This window comes from Desmodus rotundus, chromosome X (genome assembly GCF_022682495.2).
Source record: "Desmodus rotundus isolate HL8 chromosome X, HLdesRot8A.1, whole genome shotgun sequence".
NCBI lineage: Eukaryota > Metazoa > Chordata > Mammalia > Chiroptera > Phyllostomidae > Desmodus > Desmodus rotundus.
The window spans coordinates 27,792,883-27,810,111 of NC_071400.1; the positions used below are offsets into that span (position 1 = coordinate 27,792,883).

A 17,229-nucleotide genomic window follows, 5' to 3' on the forward strand; every position below is an offset into this window, starting at 1 on the left:
ATTTCATATGTGAGACAAGGAATGCAAAGTAGTTAGCACAGTGCCAGTCACATAAATATAGGTGGCATTTTTAAGCCCTTATTCAATCATTATTATGGTAAACAAATATTCATTGCATGCCTTATATATAAATTCCAGATCTAGTTTTAGGTGTTAAGATACATTAGTGAAGAAAAACTAAATCAACTCAAATCTAAATAAAAGAAAAGCACTGAAGTCCCTGATCTTACGGTACTTCCATTCTAGTAGGGGTAACAGAAAGATTTGTAAAAGTGCAATGAGAATAATACTGCAGGGAAAGGGAATGCTAGAAACAGGAAGGGGTGGGTGAATGTTACCATTTTTTAAAATTATTTATTCTATTACAGTTGTCCCAATTTTTTCCTTTCCCCCCTCCACTCAGTCCGCCCCTCTAGCCAAAGTCAATCCTCTCTTTTTGTCCATGTCCATGCATCATTCATACATGTTCTTTGACAAGTCCCTTCATTATTTTTATAAAGACCAAGACTTAAGTGATGTTTGAATAGAAATCTTTGTTAAGAGGGAGGAACCAAGATGGCGGCGTAGGTAGACACACTGCGCCTCCTCACACAACCAGAACTCACAGAGAATCGAACAGCAAGGGGGACCGACACCAAGGAAACAGAAAATAAACATTCATCCAAACTGGTAGGAGGGGCGGAGACGGGCACCGGGGTGGAGAGGACTCGCGTGGCTGTGGCGGGACTGAGACTGGCGGAGTGTGGGACAAATGGCGCAGGCAGTCCGAGCACTAGCAGACCCTGCGGTCCCACATTTGCACAGATAAACCCAGAGGGCCGGACTCAGAGTGGCGGAGAGCGGGGCAGACAGAGTGGCGGGTAGCACCTTGCGGCACCACATTCGCCCACAGATAAACCGGACGAACGGCGGGCAGCGAAGCAGACCGCGTAACCCAGGGCTCCAGCTCGGGGAAATAAAGCCTCAAACCTCTGATTGAAAACGCCCGTGGGGGTTGGGGCGGCAGCAGGAGAGACTCCCAGCCTCACAGGAGAGGTTGCTGGGAGAGACCCACAGGGGCCTAGAGTGTGCACAGGCCCGCTTACTTGGGTACCAGCACCAGAGTGGCCCAGTTTGTTTGTGGGTATCGGAGTGGAAGATTGAAATCCGGAGGAGAGTGAGGCGGGCGCCATTGCTCCCACTCGGCCCCTCCCCCGCGTATAGCGTCACAGCGCAGCAACCAGCATTACCCCGCCCCGGTGAACACCTAAGGCTCTGCCCCTTAAAGTAACAGATGCACCAAGACAAACAAACAAAAAAATGGGCCAAATGACAGAACACTTCAAAGCTCCAGAAAAAATACAAGTAAGCGACGAAGAGATAGCCAACCTATCAGATGCACAGTTCAAAGCACTGGTTCTCAATATGCTCACAGACTTGGTTGAATCTGTTCGAAAAACAGATGAAAAAATGAAGCCTATGCTAAGAGAAACAAAGGAAAATGTACAGGGAACCAATAGTGATGAGAAGGAAACTGGGACTCAAATCAATGGTATGGACCAGAAGGAGGAAACAAACATCCAACCAGAAAAGAATGAAGAAACAAGAACTTGGAAAAATGAGGAGAGGCTTAGGAACCTCCAGGACACCTTGAAACGTTCCAACATCCGAATTATAGGGGTGCCAGAAGGAGAAGAGGAAGAACAAAAAATTGAAAACTTATTTGAACAAATAACGGAGAACTTCCTCGATCTGGCAAAAGAAATAGACTTCCGGGAAGTCCAGGAAGCTCAGAGAGTCCCAAAGAAGCTGGACCCAAGGAGGAACACAACAAGGCACATCAAATTACATTACCCAAGATTAAACGCAAGGACCTACATCCAAGATTACTGTATCCAGCAAAGCTATCATTTAGAATGGAAGGGAAGATAAAGTGCTTCTCAGATAAGGTCAAGTTAAAGAAGCTCATCATCACCAAGCCCTTATTATATGAAATGTTAAAGGGAGTTACCTAAGAAAAAGAAGATCAACAATAGGAACAGTAAAAATGACAACAAACTCACAGTTATTAACGACCACACATAAAACAAAAACGAGAGCAAACTAGGCAAACAACTAGAACATGAGGGTTGTCAATAAGGGAGTGGGAGGGGGAGAGGGGGGTAAAGGTACAGAGAATAAGTAGCATAGATGATAGGTGAAAAATAGACAGGGGGAGGGTAAAAATAGTGTAGGAAATGTAGAAGCCAAAGAACTTATAAGTATGACCCATGGACATGAACTATGGGGGGGGGGGGAATGTGGGAGGGAGGGGAGTGGGCAGGATGGAGTGGAGTGGGGGGGGAAATGGGACAACTGTAATAGCATAATCAATAAATATATTTAAAAAAAAGAAAAAAGAAAAGAAAAAAAAAAGAAATCTTTGTTAAGTAAGCATGTATCTTGAGGAAGAATACTCCAGGCAGATGAAACAATAAAATACTCCTGAGAAGAAAACATATTTAGGGGATACCACAGAAGCCAGTGTGACTGAAGAAGTGATTGAGGTGGGGAGTAGCCGAAGATGAGGGCAGAGTGATAATAGGGAAAGAGATTATGCAATGGGCCTTGAAGGCCGCTGGGATGAGTTTGGAGGGTTTTAAGTAGGAACATGACATGATCTGACATATTTTAAGAGAGTCACTGATTATTTTTAAGAATAGATTATAGATAAGAGTGGAAGCAAGGAGACCAGTTAAGATGCTACTGCAATTACTCTGGTGAGAGGTGATGATAGTTGCTTTAGCCACAGTAGTAGTGGAGGTGTTAGAAAGTGATCAAATTACACTGAGAAGGCCTTATGTTCTGATTCAATCAAAATCTTAATTATCACGTGAAAGGGAGCATTCTAAGTGGTCCAACCCAAGTCTTGAAAATTTTCTCTAGTGGGATTTGTGGTCAAACCTCCTGCAAATACTACTTTGCCTTCCATTGTCACCATTTCTTGTTGCATAGGACCACTTTAGGGAAAGGTTGGCTGTGGTCTGTGTCAAAGTACTGGTATTATTAGGTTCTTTCTCTTTTTTTTGACATTTAAAAAAAAAATTTTATTGTTATTCTATTACAGTTGTATGCCTTTTCTCCCCATCCCTCCACCCCACCCCAGCTGAACCCACCTCCCTCCCCTACCTCCACCCTCCCCCTTGATTTTATTAGGTTCTTTCACTATAGTATTGTTAAGTAGCACACTGAGTGCCAACATTGTTTTTAATTGCTAGCACTGTTTCTGTTGTCCAGATTCAGATGTTTTGCCTTCTTTGCCTCTCTTTCCCCCTACCAAGTTTATTTTACTTATCCCTTTTCTAACTAATATGAAGCAAAATGGTCAATCGGAGTGGGAGTCAAACTGAGTGGAAGATGGTTCTCAGTGGAAAATTGACATTGGGCGAGTCACTTTCTCACTATGGACACAAATTTGTCTGTAAAAGGAGTGGGTTGAATTTATAAGCATTAAGGTCCCTTCCCACTCTCAAATTCTATAATTCACTTAATGATTCACTCACATCCAGACCCTCATCAACATATTATAAATATATACATATTTATTCAGGTACCAGTTTTTCCATGGCATCTCAAGGTGGCACCAGTCCAATTTATTAATTACCATTCATTGCTTTTCTGAAGCACTCTATTAGAAGATGAAGATCTTTTCCTTAAGGGAATGAGTGGCAGCAGGCTATGGCAAGCAATATCATAAAACACTGTGTTATATCACAGTCTTTCTTAACTAATTTAGGTAGAAAATGGCTTCACTCAAATTATTCATTTGCAATTCTTTGAAAACTGGTATACTATCTCTCCCCAGTGAGGGGCACTTTTAGTAGATTGAAAGCTGAACTCTTTTTTTCCGTCCTACAATTGCTAATCCTCTACAGTTTTATAGTTTTTATAGATGGAAATAAGAATTAAATAATGCAGGTGGTATTATTTCCAGCCTTACTACTGTCCAAAGGCTGTGTCAATGGCTGAGAGTGGGCTAGCAGAGGTTCTATTGCTAGTTATGCCCTGCTGATTGTTAATTAGATATAAAGGTTAGAGACTAAACACATACTTTAAACATCTACGCCCAAATGGGGCTCTATTATGTCTCATGGGATATATAATATTTAAGCTCTGCATGGGAAAGACTACATTTTTTACTAAGAGTAGCTGAGTTTCTAGGTAATTAATCCAACGTATATTTGAAAAAGCAACCAATGGGAACAGAGTAACTAAGTTTGAGCCAAACTGACATTGTGAGTTACCTGCTCTTTGATATCAGGCTATATTAGCATAGGGGCAACATATATGTCTGGTAGAGTTCCCATTTATGAAGTCTTGCTTGCTTGCTTCCTGTCAGGACTTAAAGTGGACAAGGAAAAAAGGTAGCACAAACAGAGAGAGTAGGCATACCATTGAGAGGAATGAGTTCTACTCTAGATATACGTATTATTCTTTATATCTTTAACACATATATCTTTAAATATATAATAAATATCTATAAAATGTACATATATAAATAAGATATGTAAAATATATATAAAAGATATATTTTTATATCTTTAATGTATCTATAATACAATCTTTGTATGCCTGTGTATTCCAATGTTCTAACATGAACAGGATTTACCATTACCCATCCTAGTTATCAGTGCACCTGACTTGTATCTAATTTTGTTCTCATTCTTTTAGTAACTAGCTCTGTGTAGGAATCACTCATGCTAATATGGAGGCCCTTCCAGATAACATAATGTTATGAACCCAAATTGTAATGCATTCTCCTATTTAAAATCATATAGTGACTATAGACAGCTTTAGAGAGAGTACAAATACCTTAGCAAGGACCACGAAGCCCTTCATAACTTGACACCTGTTTACCTTTCTACCCGCATCTGTCACTACTCCATTATGGCATGCCTTTCCTTGGTTGTGCTGAACTTAGTTGCACTTTTGGCTCCTTAATGAACCCTAATATGTCTTAGCCTTTACATGTTTTCTCTGCTAAGAATGCCTTGCTCAACTTTCTCCACTTTATCTGCCTACTTATTCTTTAAAGTGTCACTTCCTTCACTATCTCCTCCTGAGTGAGGTGGTTTTATTCTGAATTCTCAGAACACCTATTTCTCTATCACAATTTTTAATAGCCTATTTACTTGTTTTTCTTTACAGCTATTATGTCAAGTCCTCAAGGGGAAGGGCCAGATCTTGTTCATCTCCGAATCTCCATATGCTATAAATAGTTTTTATTGTATGGGTTGTTGTTAATATACTTCTTGGGATGACTGATTGAATATTGCATCTATGGCTCTACAGGCATGACAGGATGGGGATTTCAAGCACTATGACAGATGACAATGATAATCTTTTACTTGGGGGTGGTTTTTTTGGTGGGGTATCTCTGTCTTTACAACATGCTGCTTTTGTATATTGATGAAGTTGATATATAGAACCTTTTTCAAAGACCATGTTCCCAGGTATTTTCAAACCACGTTTCTATAGCAAAATGCCACAAACATAGACCCTGAGGTAGGCAGAGTCATATGAAGGATGATGGTGGCAAGTGGTTTGCAGAGGCAGGGAGAGTATGAAAAAGATGAGATGGTGGTAAGGTCAATTTTTTGTGATCCTTCTTAGTCTCTGCCACCAACTACTAATGTGCCTGGGAGTAAGTTATTTATCTGCCCTGGGTTTTTGTTGCCTTATTGGGAAAATAAAGATATTTAAACAATGAAGTGCTTTTTAAGAAGCTCAGTGACTATTATTTGAGTAAATTTGCTTCAGGTTTGCCTAAAGACAGGTGTGAAGCAGAGAATCTCTTAAGAATATTTTAAGATTTTCTAAATCATCTGGTATATAATTTGATGATTATATACACACATATATTTTATCTTGCTCTCTCTCTATGTGTATATTATATATGTATAATATATAATATATTAAATAATCAAATAATTAACACATTATTAAACAATATATTAAATTAATTTTCATAATTATTTGATTATTTGGTTATTTAATTATTTAACTTAATTATTAATTATTAATTTAACTTTAATTATTAAGTTATTTAGGTATTATAGTTATTTATTATACAAATATAATATATTTAATATGAATATTATATATAATGTACACATATACATATATTGTATATGTATATGTGTGTGCATATATAATATACATATATTATATATGTACTTATATGGGGTTTGTCCAGAAGGTATCCAGCCATGTAATAGGTAAAATAGGGATATTTATTGAAGAAGGTATAAGATATGAGAAACATTGTACATAGGACAATGATATCTCAGTCCTCTTCAATGTAGGCACCTCAGGACCTCCCATGGTTCTCCCAATTGCCATAAGCTGCTCCACTGTATTTTCCTGAATCCCATCAATAGTCTGAAATCTCTTCCCCTTCAAAGGTGATTTTCATTTTGGGAAAATCCAGAAGTCACAGGGTGCCAAATCTGGTCTGTAGGGGGCGCTGAGTGACCTGGGTGATTTTATGTTTCACCCAAAAAGTCTGCATAAGGCATGATGCATGAGCGGGCATGTTGTCAAGATGAAGCTGCCAATCACCAGTTGTCCACATCTGCAGCCTTCTGAAGCATCCAAATAGTTTCTGCAGAGGAATGTTCCAGCTTAACACAAAATTTGATGCAGATTTGTTGCTCTACTCAGTCATGTCAAATGTGACAGCCACACAGTACACACACTCAAACTGCAGGAAGGCTACTGCCCCCACTGACTAGTACAGTTAAGTCATGATTGTTCATGCATGTGCATTCCAGTCCACTGTCCTTGGTTGCCAGATTACATTGATGTCGCATAAACCTTTCTTGTTATATTAACAGTGGCTGAAATTTTTTCTGGACAGACCTCATATTCCTCACCTGAGGATGTTCACTGATTTGAAAGAGAGACAAAGGGAGAGAGAGAGAGGAAGAGAGAGAGAGACAGAGAAACACATACACACATACACATATACACAGAAACACTCATGTGAGAAAGAAACATTGATGTGAAAGAGAAACATGGATTGGTTTACTTCCATATGTGCCCTGATCTGGAACCAAATCTGCAACCTAGGTATGTGCTCTGACTAGGGATTGAAACTGCAACGTTTTGGTGTAGAGGATGATGCTCCAACCAACTGAGACACCTGGCCATGGCACATTAGATCTTATATTTTAAAAAGTAGGAAAAGCAATATATTTTCATTAGTCTAAATTATAAAAACACTAATAACCAAAAATAATTTTAAAAGTAATCTAGAATTCTACCAGAGCCACATGAGTTTCTTCCGTTTTATTTAATTTATTGAATTTGAGCCACATAAGTTTTAAATCGATTACTATGTTGTCTATCTTACATGATTCTATAACAATTGGTTGAAAGTTTAAAAATCTGTATATGTTGGTATTGACTATCTCTCTTTTATTATCATTTGTTTTAAATATGTCACATCATCTGGCTAGTTTCATATAGCCTTGCTATATGGGATATCCAGATTAGACATTTAAAATACCAGAAACTAGACTTCTGGCCAAGATGAAGGCATAGGTAAATATGCTTTAATCCCTGCACAACCAAAAGAAGTGCAACAACCAATTGAGAAATAAAAAACAACCAGCACTGCCAGAAAATTGAACTGTGTATAAGTCTGACAACTGAGGAGTTAAAGAAGAAACATTCATCCAGACTGGTAGGAGGGGTGGAGATGGGCAGTAGGGCCAGGGAGGACATGCAGCAAGATGACTGGGCAAGCAAGGCAGTGGAGCAGACCGTCCCATTTGCATGTGGAGAAGCCAGGAAGAACAACTGGGGAGTAAGACAGAATGTGAAACCAGGGTTCCAATGCAGGAAAATAGAGCCTCATAACCACTGGTTGTAAAAACCTGTGGGCGGTTTGATCACAGGAGAATCTCCCAAACTCAAAGGAGAGTTCGTTGGAGAGACCCATGGGGTCCTAGAATGTACACAAACCCAACCGTCTACCTAGTAATCAGTACCAGAAGAGCCCAATTTGCTTGTGGGTAGTGGGGGAAGTGACTGAAAGAGGGGCAAGGGCCAAGCAACCAGCATTGTTCCCTTTCTGACCCCTTCCCCACAGAGAGTACCAGAGACAGTGTGTTGCCCTACCCTGGTGAATACCTAATGCTCTACCTCTTACGGCATAACAGGTGTGCCAAAACAAAGAAATATGGCCCAAATGAAAAAAGAGATCAAAACTCCAGAAAAAGAACTAAGTGAAGAGGAGATAGCCAACATATCAGGTGCAGAGTTCAAAACACTGGTAATCAGATTGCTTACAGAAATGGTTCAGTGTAGTCACAAAATAGAGGAAAAAGTGAAGGCTATGCAAAGTGAAATGAAGAAAAATATACAGGGATCCAACAGTGAAGGGAAGGAAACTGGGACTCAAATCAATGATTTGGAACAGAAGGAAGAAATAAACATTCAACAGAACAGAACAAAGACATAAGAATTCAAAAAAATGGGGAGAGGCTTTGGAACCTTTGGGACAACTTTAAACATCCCAACATCTGAATCATGGGGGTGCCTGAAGGGAAGAGGAAGAGCAAGAAATTGAAAACTTATTTGAAAACATAATAAAGGAAAACTTTACCAATCTGGTAAAGGAAATAGACTTCCAGAAAGTCCAGGAAGCCCAGAGAGTCCCAAAGAAATTGGACCCAAGGAACACAGCAAGAAACATCATAATTACATTACCTAAGGTTAAAGATAAGGAGAGAATCTTAAAAGCAGCAAGAGGAAAGGAGAGAGTTACCTACAAAGGAGTTCCCATAAGACTGTCAGCTGATTTCTCAAAAGAGACCTTACAGTCAAGAAGGGACTGGAAAGAAGTATTTGAAGTCCTGGAAGGCAAGGACCTCCATCCAAGATTACTCTATCCCACAAAGCTATCGTTTAGAATGGAAGGTCAGATAAAGTGCTTCCCAGATGAGGTCAAGTTAAAGGAGTTCATCAACACCAAGTTCTGATTATATGAAATGTTAAAGGGACTTATCTAAGAAAATGAAGAGGATCAAAACTATGCATAGTAAAATGACAACAAGCCCAATGTTATCAACAAGTAAACCTAAAAAAACAAATGAAGACAAACTAAGCAAATGACTAGAATAGGAACAGAATCACAGAAATGGAGATCACATGGAGGGTTATCAGCAGAGAGATGGAGGTGGAGAATGGGGGAAAATGTACAGGGAATAAGAAGCATAGTTGGTAGGCACAAAATAGACAGGGGGTAGTTAGGAATAGTATAGGAAATGGAGCAGTCAAAGAACTTATATGTATGACCCATGGACATCAACTAAGTTGTGGGGTGGGGATACTGGTGGGAGGTGGGGTGTGCAGGGTGGAGTGGGATAAAGGGAAGAAAAAAATTAGGACAACTGTAATAGCATAATCAATAAAATATACTTAAATAAAAAATACCAGGAAATAAATTCTTCAAAAACAATAATAAAGTCACACCTCAGTTCACTCCCGATTTCAGCTTTCCTTTCAAATATTCTCAGTCTAAATGCTGAGCTGACACCCCTAATCTCCTGTTGTATACAGCCGTCATTTCTCACAGCGTCATCGACTTGACTATCCAGATTATTTCCCTCATTTGACAGAGTAATGAGGTCTGAAGCAATTTCATAATTGGGATGATTTGTGCTACCTCCAGTTACAGGGGCTCTGCCTCCCTTCACCATCTCCTTATCCCTTACCTCTCAGTGATACTAAATTTCCATATAAATATTGGGGATAAATTAAGCAAAAACCTATGAATACCCTGAGAGGCAGATCATTGTTCTCTACTTGATCTCATATTCAAATGCTAAAGTGAATGTCCTGTTTGACTAAGTCTTCCTTACATCAAATCTCATTTGGAATCTGAGAGATGGCTTAGCTCATGCTGCAACTGTGTCAAGGGGGTTACATTACAAAAAAAAGCCCTTATATTGCTGACATTTCTGGTTGAAAGTGCATCCTCACCCAGGTCTTTGTGACACATCTTTAGCCAATTGCCCTCAAAGTGGTCTCAATAGACAAATGCTTTTAGCTGCTTCAAGTAACAGGTAGTACTGACAGGAGGAAACAATGTGTCATTTCATACCTTATAGCCTAGATGACTTCCTTCTATTTTGGTTCCAATTATATAAAAGATCACTGCTGACTGTGTTATGTGCTCACCCAAAATAATTTCTCTAAAACTTTAAGGTACCTTGGTAAGTGGGTGAAGTCAGTCAGATTCAGGCCCTAGGATGCGTATGAGAGGCAGCATGACATAGGGAAAAGAGCACTGGGCTCAGAGCCAGGAAACATGAGTTTAAGACTGTGTCCATAACTTTCTGCTTGAGTTACTTTAAACTAATTACTAAAGTTCTCTCTCCTCAATTTTCTTACCTTTTTGAATGAACATTATAAAAGTTGTTTTCTACTTCTTATAGTTGATAGAATAAAAATATAAGTGAAATAATTTATATAAAATGGGCTTTTTGCCAAAAAAGATAACTATAAAGTCCTGCACAAATATACCCTGAGTTATGGATTAATAAAACACTTTCTATTGGTCTCAAACAATCCACAAACCCAATTCCACTTGAGTTCATAGTCAATTGATTTAAAACAAGCTGTCTTTAAGCACATAGTAGAAACAAAACAATCAGACCAGAGGTTTATGGTAGATGTTCCCTTAGATTATATTTTATGAAACTGATTTCTCTAAGGAGGACTTAATCCCAAAAAGGTGAGAATACTTTATTTTTCTGTGCAGTCTCTCACCCTCCTATCACTCTGTCTGTTTCCGCATTAGGCACTTATACTGGGGGGGTGGATATCACCTAAAATATAATTTCATAAAAACTGTATTCTTTCTGGCTCACAAAAATAATTTATCTGAGATTATCTTTTTTATCTCTAGATTATCAACCAGGGTAGAACTATATTTTTGCTCAGTTGATACAAATATGCAAATGGTCTCTCTCAGATTCATCTTCTTGTATTCTGTGGTATTTTAATTAGAAAGCTAATATCCTTTCTTTCTCTGTGCAAAGCTCAAAATTCATTCTTCCAGATGGCCCCTGCAAGGTGTAATATTCCATTTACCAGAACCCATATAATACACCCCCAAGGCCCCAAATGCAGCTTTCTGTCAACTGGACTATCCTAGAAGTAGTCTGCTGAACTACTATGCAGTATTGTACAGTAATAAAATATTCTTTCTTCACTCTCTTCCACCTTAAGATCATTGGATACTGCTTTATGGGGAACTGTGCCAAGCATGGGAAATGTGGCCCAGCCCCCACTTGGAAAAGCCAATGGGGAGTGAGGTTGGCGGGCAGGACCCACGCCCATGGATAGGTTCTCTCATGGGAAATCAGGCCTGCATTGTACCGAGAATGTTATGAGACTTGGTTTTGCTAAAACTCCCTCATCCTGAATTGAGGCAGCAAATGTTTACTGAGCATCTTTAAATTCCTAAAGTCTGTGCTAAACCACCCAAGTATAGAGGGTGACCAGTTTCCCCCTTGAGCTATAACATCCTTCTTTTTGAAGTAATTAGCAGTATTCTGTCCTTTGTTGTCCATAAAAGGTAATCACCTGTGGTGAACCTGTGCCTAGTAAATGAGGACCATCCTGGATGTAATGTGCCTAGAAAAGCAATAAAAGCCTGTATAGGCAGAGGTCGGCTCTCTCTAGCCCTCTCGCCCTCTCTCACTTAGAGAATGGCCATGCCCTCCCTTTTTCTCCACAGGATTTCTGTAGTCCGTGTGTATTTGTCTATTGCCGCCACAATACAGGATCCTGCAGGCCGGGATCCGCATTACTGCTTGGTCTTATCTCAGAAGTTAGTGTGGCCACTCCCAAAGTATTTTATTCATCTCCCCTGCCTCAGGTCTTGTACAGTACCCACTTTATTGCATCTAAGCTAAGGGGTGGTACAGGGTGGAGGGGGGATAAAGAGGAGGAAAAATTGGGACAACTATAACAGCATAATCAATAAAATATACTTTAAAAAAAGAAATGGAACTCTGACTCACAATCTGTAGCAGCTAGCCCAGAAAACCAACCTGTTAACTATAGTAACCAACTTAGGAAGCCAGCCTACTCTTTTAAAGTCAAAGTTGTAGAAAGTCAGACCATTATCTTTAGCAGCCAGCTCAGGAAGTTAAACAATAATCTCTATAACAATTGGCTTAATAATTGACAACTTTTCTAATTTTTGTCTCCATTTCAAATTTAAAAAAACATCCAGAGAATACCAAATACAACTACCAACCCCTAATTAACCCCATAGGATATGACACTTAAACTTATCCTACCCACATGTAGCTTCCCCTTGCCAACAACCTTCAATCAGGACATAATTGAAGCTTTCTCTTTTTTTCTATCATGAAGCTGTCCTATAGCTTTGCCTGCCTTTGAGTCTGCCAAAATGCAAATGATTGTGGCTGACTCCCTAGCAAGCTCTGAATAAATAACCTTGGTAAGTTCTCATTTGGTTTGTGTTTACTTATTTCCACAGGAATCAAAATCTTGATATTATGTATGATTACTGTTATTGGGGTTAATTGCTTATAGGTTCTCTTAGCTAACAGTGCAAGGAAATAAATGTGTGCATACTATGCTGTATATGTATATATGTGTGTGTGTATATACATATATACACACAGTACTATATATATACTGTACACATACTTTATATATAGTACACATACACATATATACACATACATATACGTGTATATGTGTATATAAGCCATATACGTATATGTATGTGTATATATGGCTTATATACACATACATATACGTATATGTATGTGCATATATGGCTACAAATATTTCTATGTGTAACCATTTTTATCTATATTAGACAGGACTTCATATTGATGTATTCAACTCTAATCTATTACCACATGCATCATTATAGCCTCCACCTATTGTTTATCTGTAAACTTACAACAGTGAGAAACCTGGCTCTAAGTACCCATCATCTATTTACTTAATTGTTCAATTTCAGCATATATATTTGTGTATTACAATCAAAATTGCCAATCCTTATTCACAAGGGACAATACTTTGCTAACTAGAATACAGTGAGCATGTACAATTTCTTTTGCTTTTAGACTTAGAGACTACTTACTTTCAAAATTGCTTAGGTTAGCACTTTTCTCCCACCCCTTTCAATGAGGTTATGCCATTATTTGTAATAAAATTAGATTCTCTTATCATAGTGTACATTCCTTCTTTATATCCCCTGACCTCTTAAATTATTTTTGAAATTTGTATATATTAAGGTACACTCTCTGCGTTGTAAAGATCTATGGATTTTATTTTTATTATTTTTATTTATTTTTATTTTTTGGTTTTGGCCAAACTTTTTATTTAGTATTCTGTAGTTGCTTAACACACACTTAAATGGTCTTATTGGGGGAGGGGGAAAGGGGAGGTGAGGTTCTTGTAGATTCCCAAGGAAATGTCAGAAAGGCAAAATATGGCCAGCACTATCCATTTGTTTTGGGTTTACTGGGTGAATAGCACTTTCTTTACATAAGCATCTGATCTCAGGTTTTTCATACTGAGAACATTTGAGATTTTAGTTTGATGACAGTATGATATCCTAAGAGTAGCATACCCTGGCCACCCTCTAATAGCTAGCTTGTTTGTATAGGCTGAGGGATTCATCTTTCCATTTTAGATGGCTAGATGTTTGTAGAAAATCTTAGAATTGCTTGCCTCATTTACTGGGAAAAAATTAGAAAGTGACCCTTTAGGGACACTTTCACTTGGAAAATTACAACACTAGTACACAAGTCAAGCCTTAACACATTTAAAATTTGCTTGTAAGAAAGCAATGCCTTAAGATTAAACATGTTTTACTTTTCTCCTCACAAGAACATGAAAATTATGGAAGGGGAACTTAACAGTAAATTTAAAAAAGGTGACATAATTTTTTCTTTTAGTAGTCCTTGGGTAGTTATGACAGAATAGGTTCCACTTTTTGTTTGTTTCTTTGAACAGGGATTTTGGTCCAAAGTTGTGTTTTTAATATCTGCTTCTGCCTCCCCCTCTATCAGATCGGCTTCCTCCACGGCCACCACCCCTTGGTGCTCCGTGGCTTGAACTGCTGTAGGAATCACATGGAGGAGGGTACCCCCTTTCCATAGAAGGGGGAAGCCCTCTTTCTTGTCTGCCAACCCGATCATGACCACTTGAGTAGTGATCACTTTGGCTGCTTGAGTGACTGTCTGGACTTCCACCATATCCGTCACGTGAGCTGCCGTGATCATCATAGCTACTGCTTCCACCATAAGATGGCAGGGGCCTTCGTGTAGGTGGAGCACTATGTGAGTTACCATAACTGCCATATGAATCCCTGTAGGAACCACCACTTGGATGATCTGAATAGTCACGATCACGACCATAGCCATCTCTATCAATATACCCTCTTGATGGATAGTCATCACGTGAACTGGAATGACCATAATCACGGTAAGTATAATCTCTTGGTGGTGGTGCATAATCTCTTGTATCACGAGAACTTGGGTAATCTCTGCTTGAATAGCTGACTTTAGTAGAATATCCATTGTCTCTCCGGGACAAATAAACATCTCTACGAGAAGGCAGGGGTTCCCTTCCAGGCAGGCCTCCATAACTCTCTCTTCCATGTGATACAGGAGCTCTTCCTCCCATTCCACTGCTGCTGCAAACTGGTCCTGAAGGAGCAGATCTTTTAGGAGGAGGACCCCCACTTCTTGGAGGTGGTCCTCTTTTTACTGGAAGTGGTCCCCTGGAAGAACTCATGTTGAAATTCATGGAATAGCCACCATCATCCATGTGCCTTCCACATGAGGGAGGTCCCCTGGTTCCTCCACTTCCTCCTCTTCCGCCTCTAAGGCCTCTTGGAGGGCCTCTGCTTCTTGGAGGTGGACGTGGTCCACGCCTACCACTTTCAAATGATGGTTTAGTGGCTTGTTCTACCTTGATGGCTTTTCCAACTAAGGACTTTCCATTCATGTCTCTGGCTGCATCCTTAGCATCTGCTGGGCTTTCAAAGGTGACAAAAGCAAATCCTCTTGATTTGCTGGTCTCACGGTGTTTCATCAAGAGTACTTCCACTATTCGTCCATATTTGCCAAATACTGTTTCAAGGCCTTTCTCATTTGTTTCTGTATTGAGGCCACCAATGAAGAGCTTTCCTGGGCAATCAGCTTCAACCATTTTACCCCCTGATGAGAGTCGGAGGGGTGACGACGATTTCAAGCTCCTACCAGCTCGCTGACAAGGGTTTCCTAGCCGCTCAGCACCAGGGAAGGCCGATGGCTCCCAAGACGGAACACAGAACCAGCTGGAACTACTGCGCAAGGAGCAAGATCTATGGATTTTTGACAAGGTATAGTTTCATGTATGTACCATTACAGTATCATTCAGAATAGTTTCATCATCCTAAAAAGACCCCTGTGTTTTAACTATTTAACCTTCCTTTCTGTATAAACCCATGATGAACAATGGTCTATTTTTGGTCCAGAAAATCATGTGAATGGAATTGTACAATTTAAGGACTTTTCAGAGTGGCTTCTTTCACCTAGCAGTATGCATTTAAAATTCATCTATAATACCCTGGCCAGTGTGGCTCAGTTGGTTAGAGCATTGTCCTATAACCGAAAGGTTGCAGGTTTGATTCCTGGTTAGGGCACATACCTAAATTGTGGGTTTGGTCCTTAGTTGGTTGTGTATGTGAGAGGCAACTGACTGATATTTCTCTCTCACATTGATGTTTCGTTCTCTACCCCAGCCCCTCTCTCTTGAATGAGTATAAAATAAACCTTTTTCCATATTGTTATGTGGATTGATAATACATTCTTGTTTAGAACTCAATAATATTTCATTGTATAAATATACCACAATTTGCTTATCCATTCATTTATTGAAGTACAGTTAATTTCTTTCAGGTTTTGGTGATTATTAATAAACCTGTAAACATTCATGTAGAGGTTTTCTGTGAACATGTTTTCAAATTAGTTGTGTAAATACCTGGGAGTATGATTACAGAATTAAATGACATGTCTATATTTAGCTTTGTAGAAAACTGCAGAGCTGTTCTCCAAAGTCACTGTATCATTTCACATTGTCATAAGCAATAAACAAGTATTTCCTGGTATCACTCCCTTGATTATGTCATAGCAAGAGTGAGACCACCTGGATTGCCTGATCTAATCATATGATTCCCTTCCTTTAAAAGCAGAGTTTACTCAGGCTAGTAGCAGAAGAGGAAGTCAGAGTTTCCAGATACATGCTGCTGCTGGTTTTGAAATGGAGGGAAACATGTGAAAGTGTCAGAGGAAATGGGAATCTTAGCCTTATAACCACAATTAACTGAATACTTCCAACAATCTAAATGAGCCTAGTAGTGACTTTTTTCCTCCCAATACTCCAGAATATAGTCCATTCTGGTCAATAAGTCTTGATTTCAGCCTCATGACATCCAAAATAAAGAACCTAGTCAAGCCTGCCAGAATTTCTGACTTACAGAAATGTGAGCTAATAAAAGAGATGGTTTTTTTAAGCTGATTTTTAAAAATATATTTATTGATTATGCTATTACAGTTGTCCCATTCCCCCCCTTCACTCCACTCCATCCTGTCCTCCCCCTCCCTCCTCAGGCCAGGCTGCAGCTAGCAGACCCCACAAGGTGATGGCTGGCAGACCCTTTGGCCCCACATTTGCGCATAGATAAACCGGGAGGAATGGCAGGGGAGCGAAGAGATGTTGTTTTTAAGCCTGTAAATTTATGGTAATTTGTAACATGTAGTAGAAATCTAATATAGCATGTTGTCATTGAATGGGCCTGTTTAATAAATAAGAAAATGAATCATGAGCAAGGAGTGTTGAAAAATGAAGATGACAACAATATCAGCCATGGCTAATTTGACTCCAGTCCTGCCTCCTCTTAAGCAAAGAGCAAAGTATGGCTTCCTGTTTTGGCTGAGTGCTGGGATTTGAGTCTCTGACACTAACCTACCTTCCTTGTCTTTCTGGTAGTCAGGCATAATTGACTTAACACATTGGCTTATTCCCTGAGGGAGACATTTACTTACATGTCATATGTACCTTGTGTATGTTTTGTTTTATCCCAGTGTGATGACTTTGGGGAGGGGATCCAAAGCCATCCCAGTAAATAAAACATGACGGAGAGGAAGAGACAAATAAGCT

At 39.3% G+C, this 17,229-nt stretch overlaps 1 protein-coding gene across 2 annotated transcripts; it reads right to left on the minus strand.

The window, feature by feature from the left end:
- Nucleotides 1–13,374: 13,374 nt before the first annotated feature.
- On the minus strand, nucleotides 13,375–15,385 carry LOC112310705 (RNA-binding motif protein, X chromosome-like). 2 transcript variants are annotated; one of them, XM_053917594.2, is made up of 2 exons: nucleotides 15,016–15,380; nucleotides 13,383–14,696 (listed from the first exon to the last, which is right to left on the minus strand). In XM_053917594.2, exons 1-2 carry the CDS (start codon nucleotides 15,235–15,237, stop codon nucleotides 13,905–13,907), a joined length of 1,014 nt encoding a protein of 337 aa, XP_053773569.1. In that variant the 5' UTR covers nucleotides 15,238–15,380; the 3' UTR covers nucleotides 13,383–13,904. The 2 variants fall into 2 exon arrangements, with proteins under 2 accessions (XP_024422741.2, XP_053773569.1); XM_024566973.3 differs by having other exon boundaries at nucleotides 13,375–15,385.
- Between the last annotated feature and the right edge of the window lie 1,844 nt (nucleotides 15,386–17,229).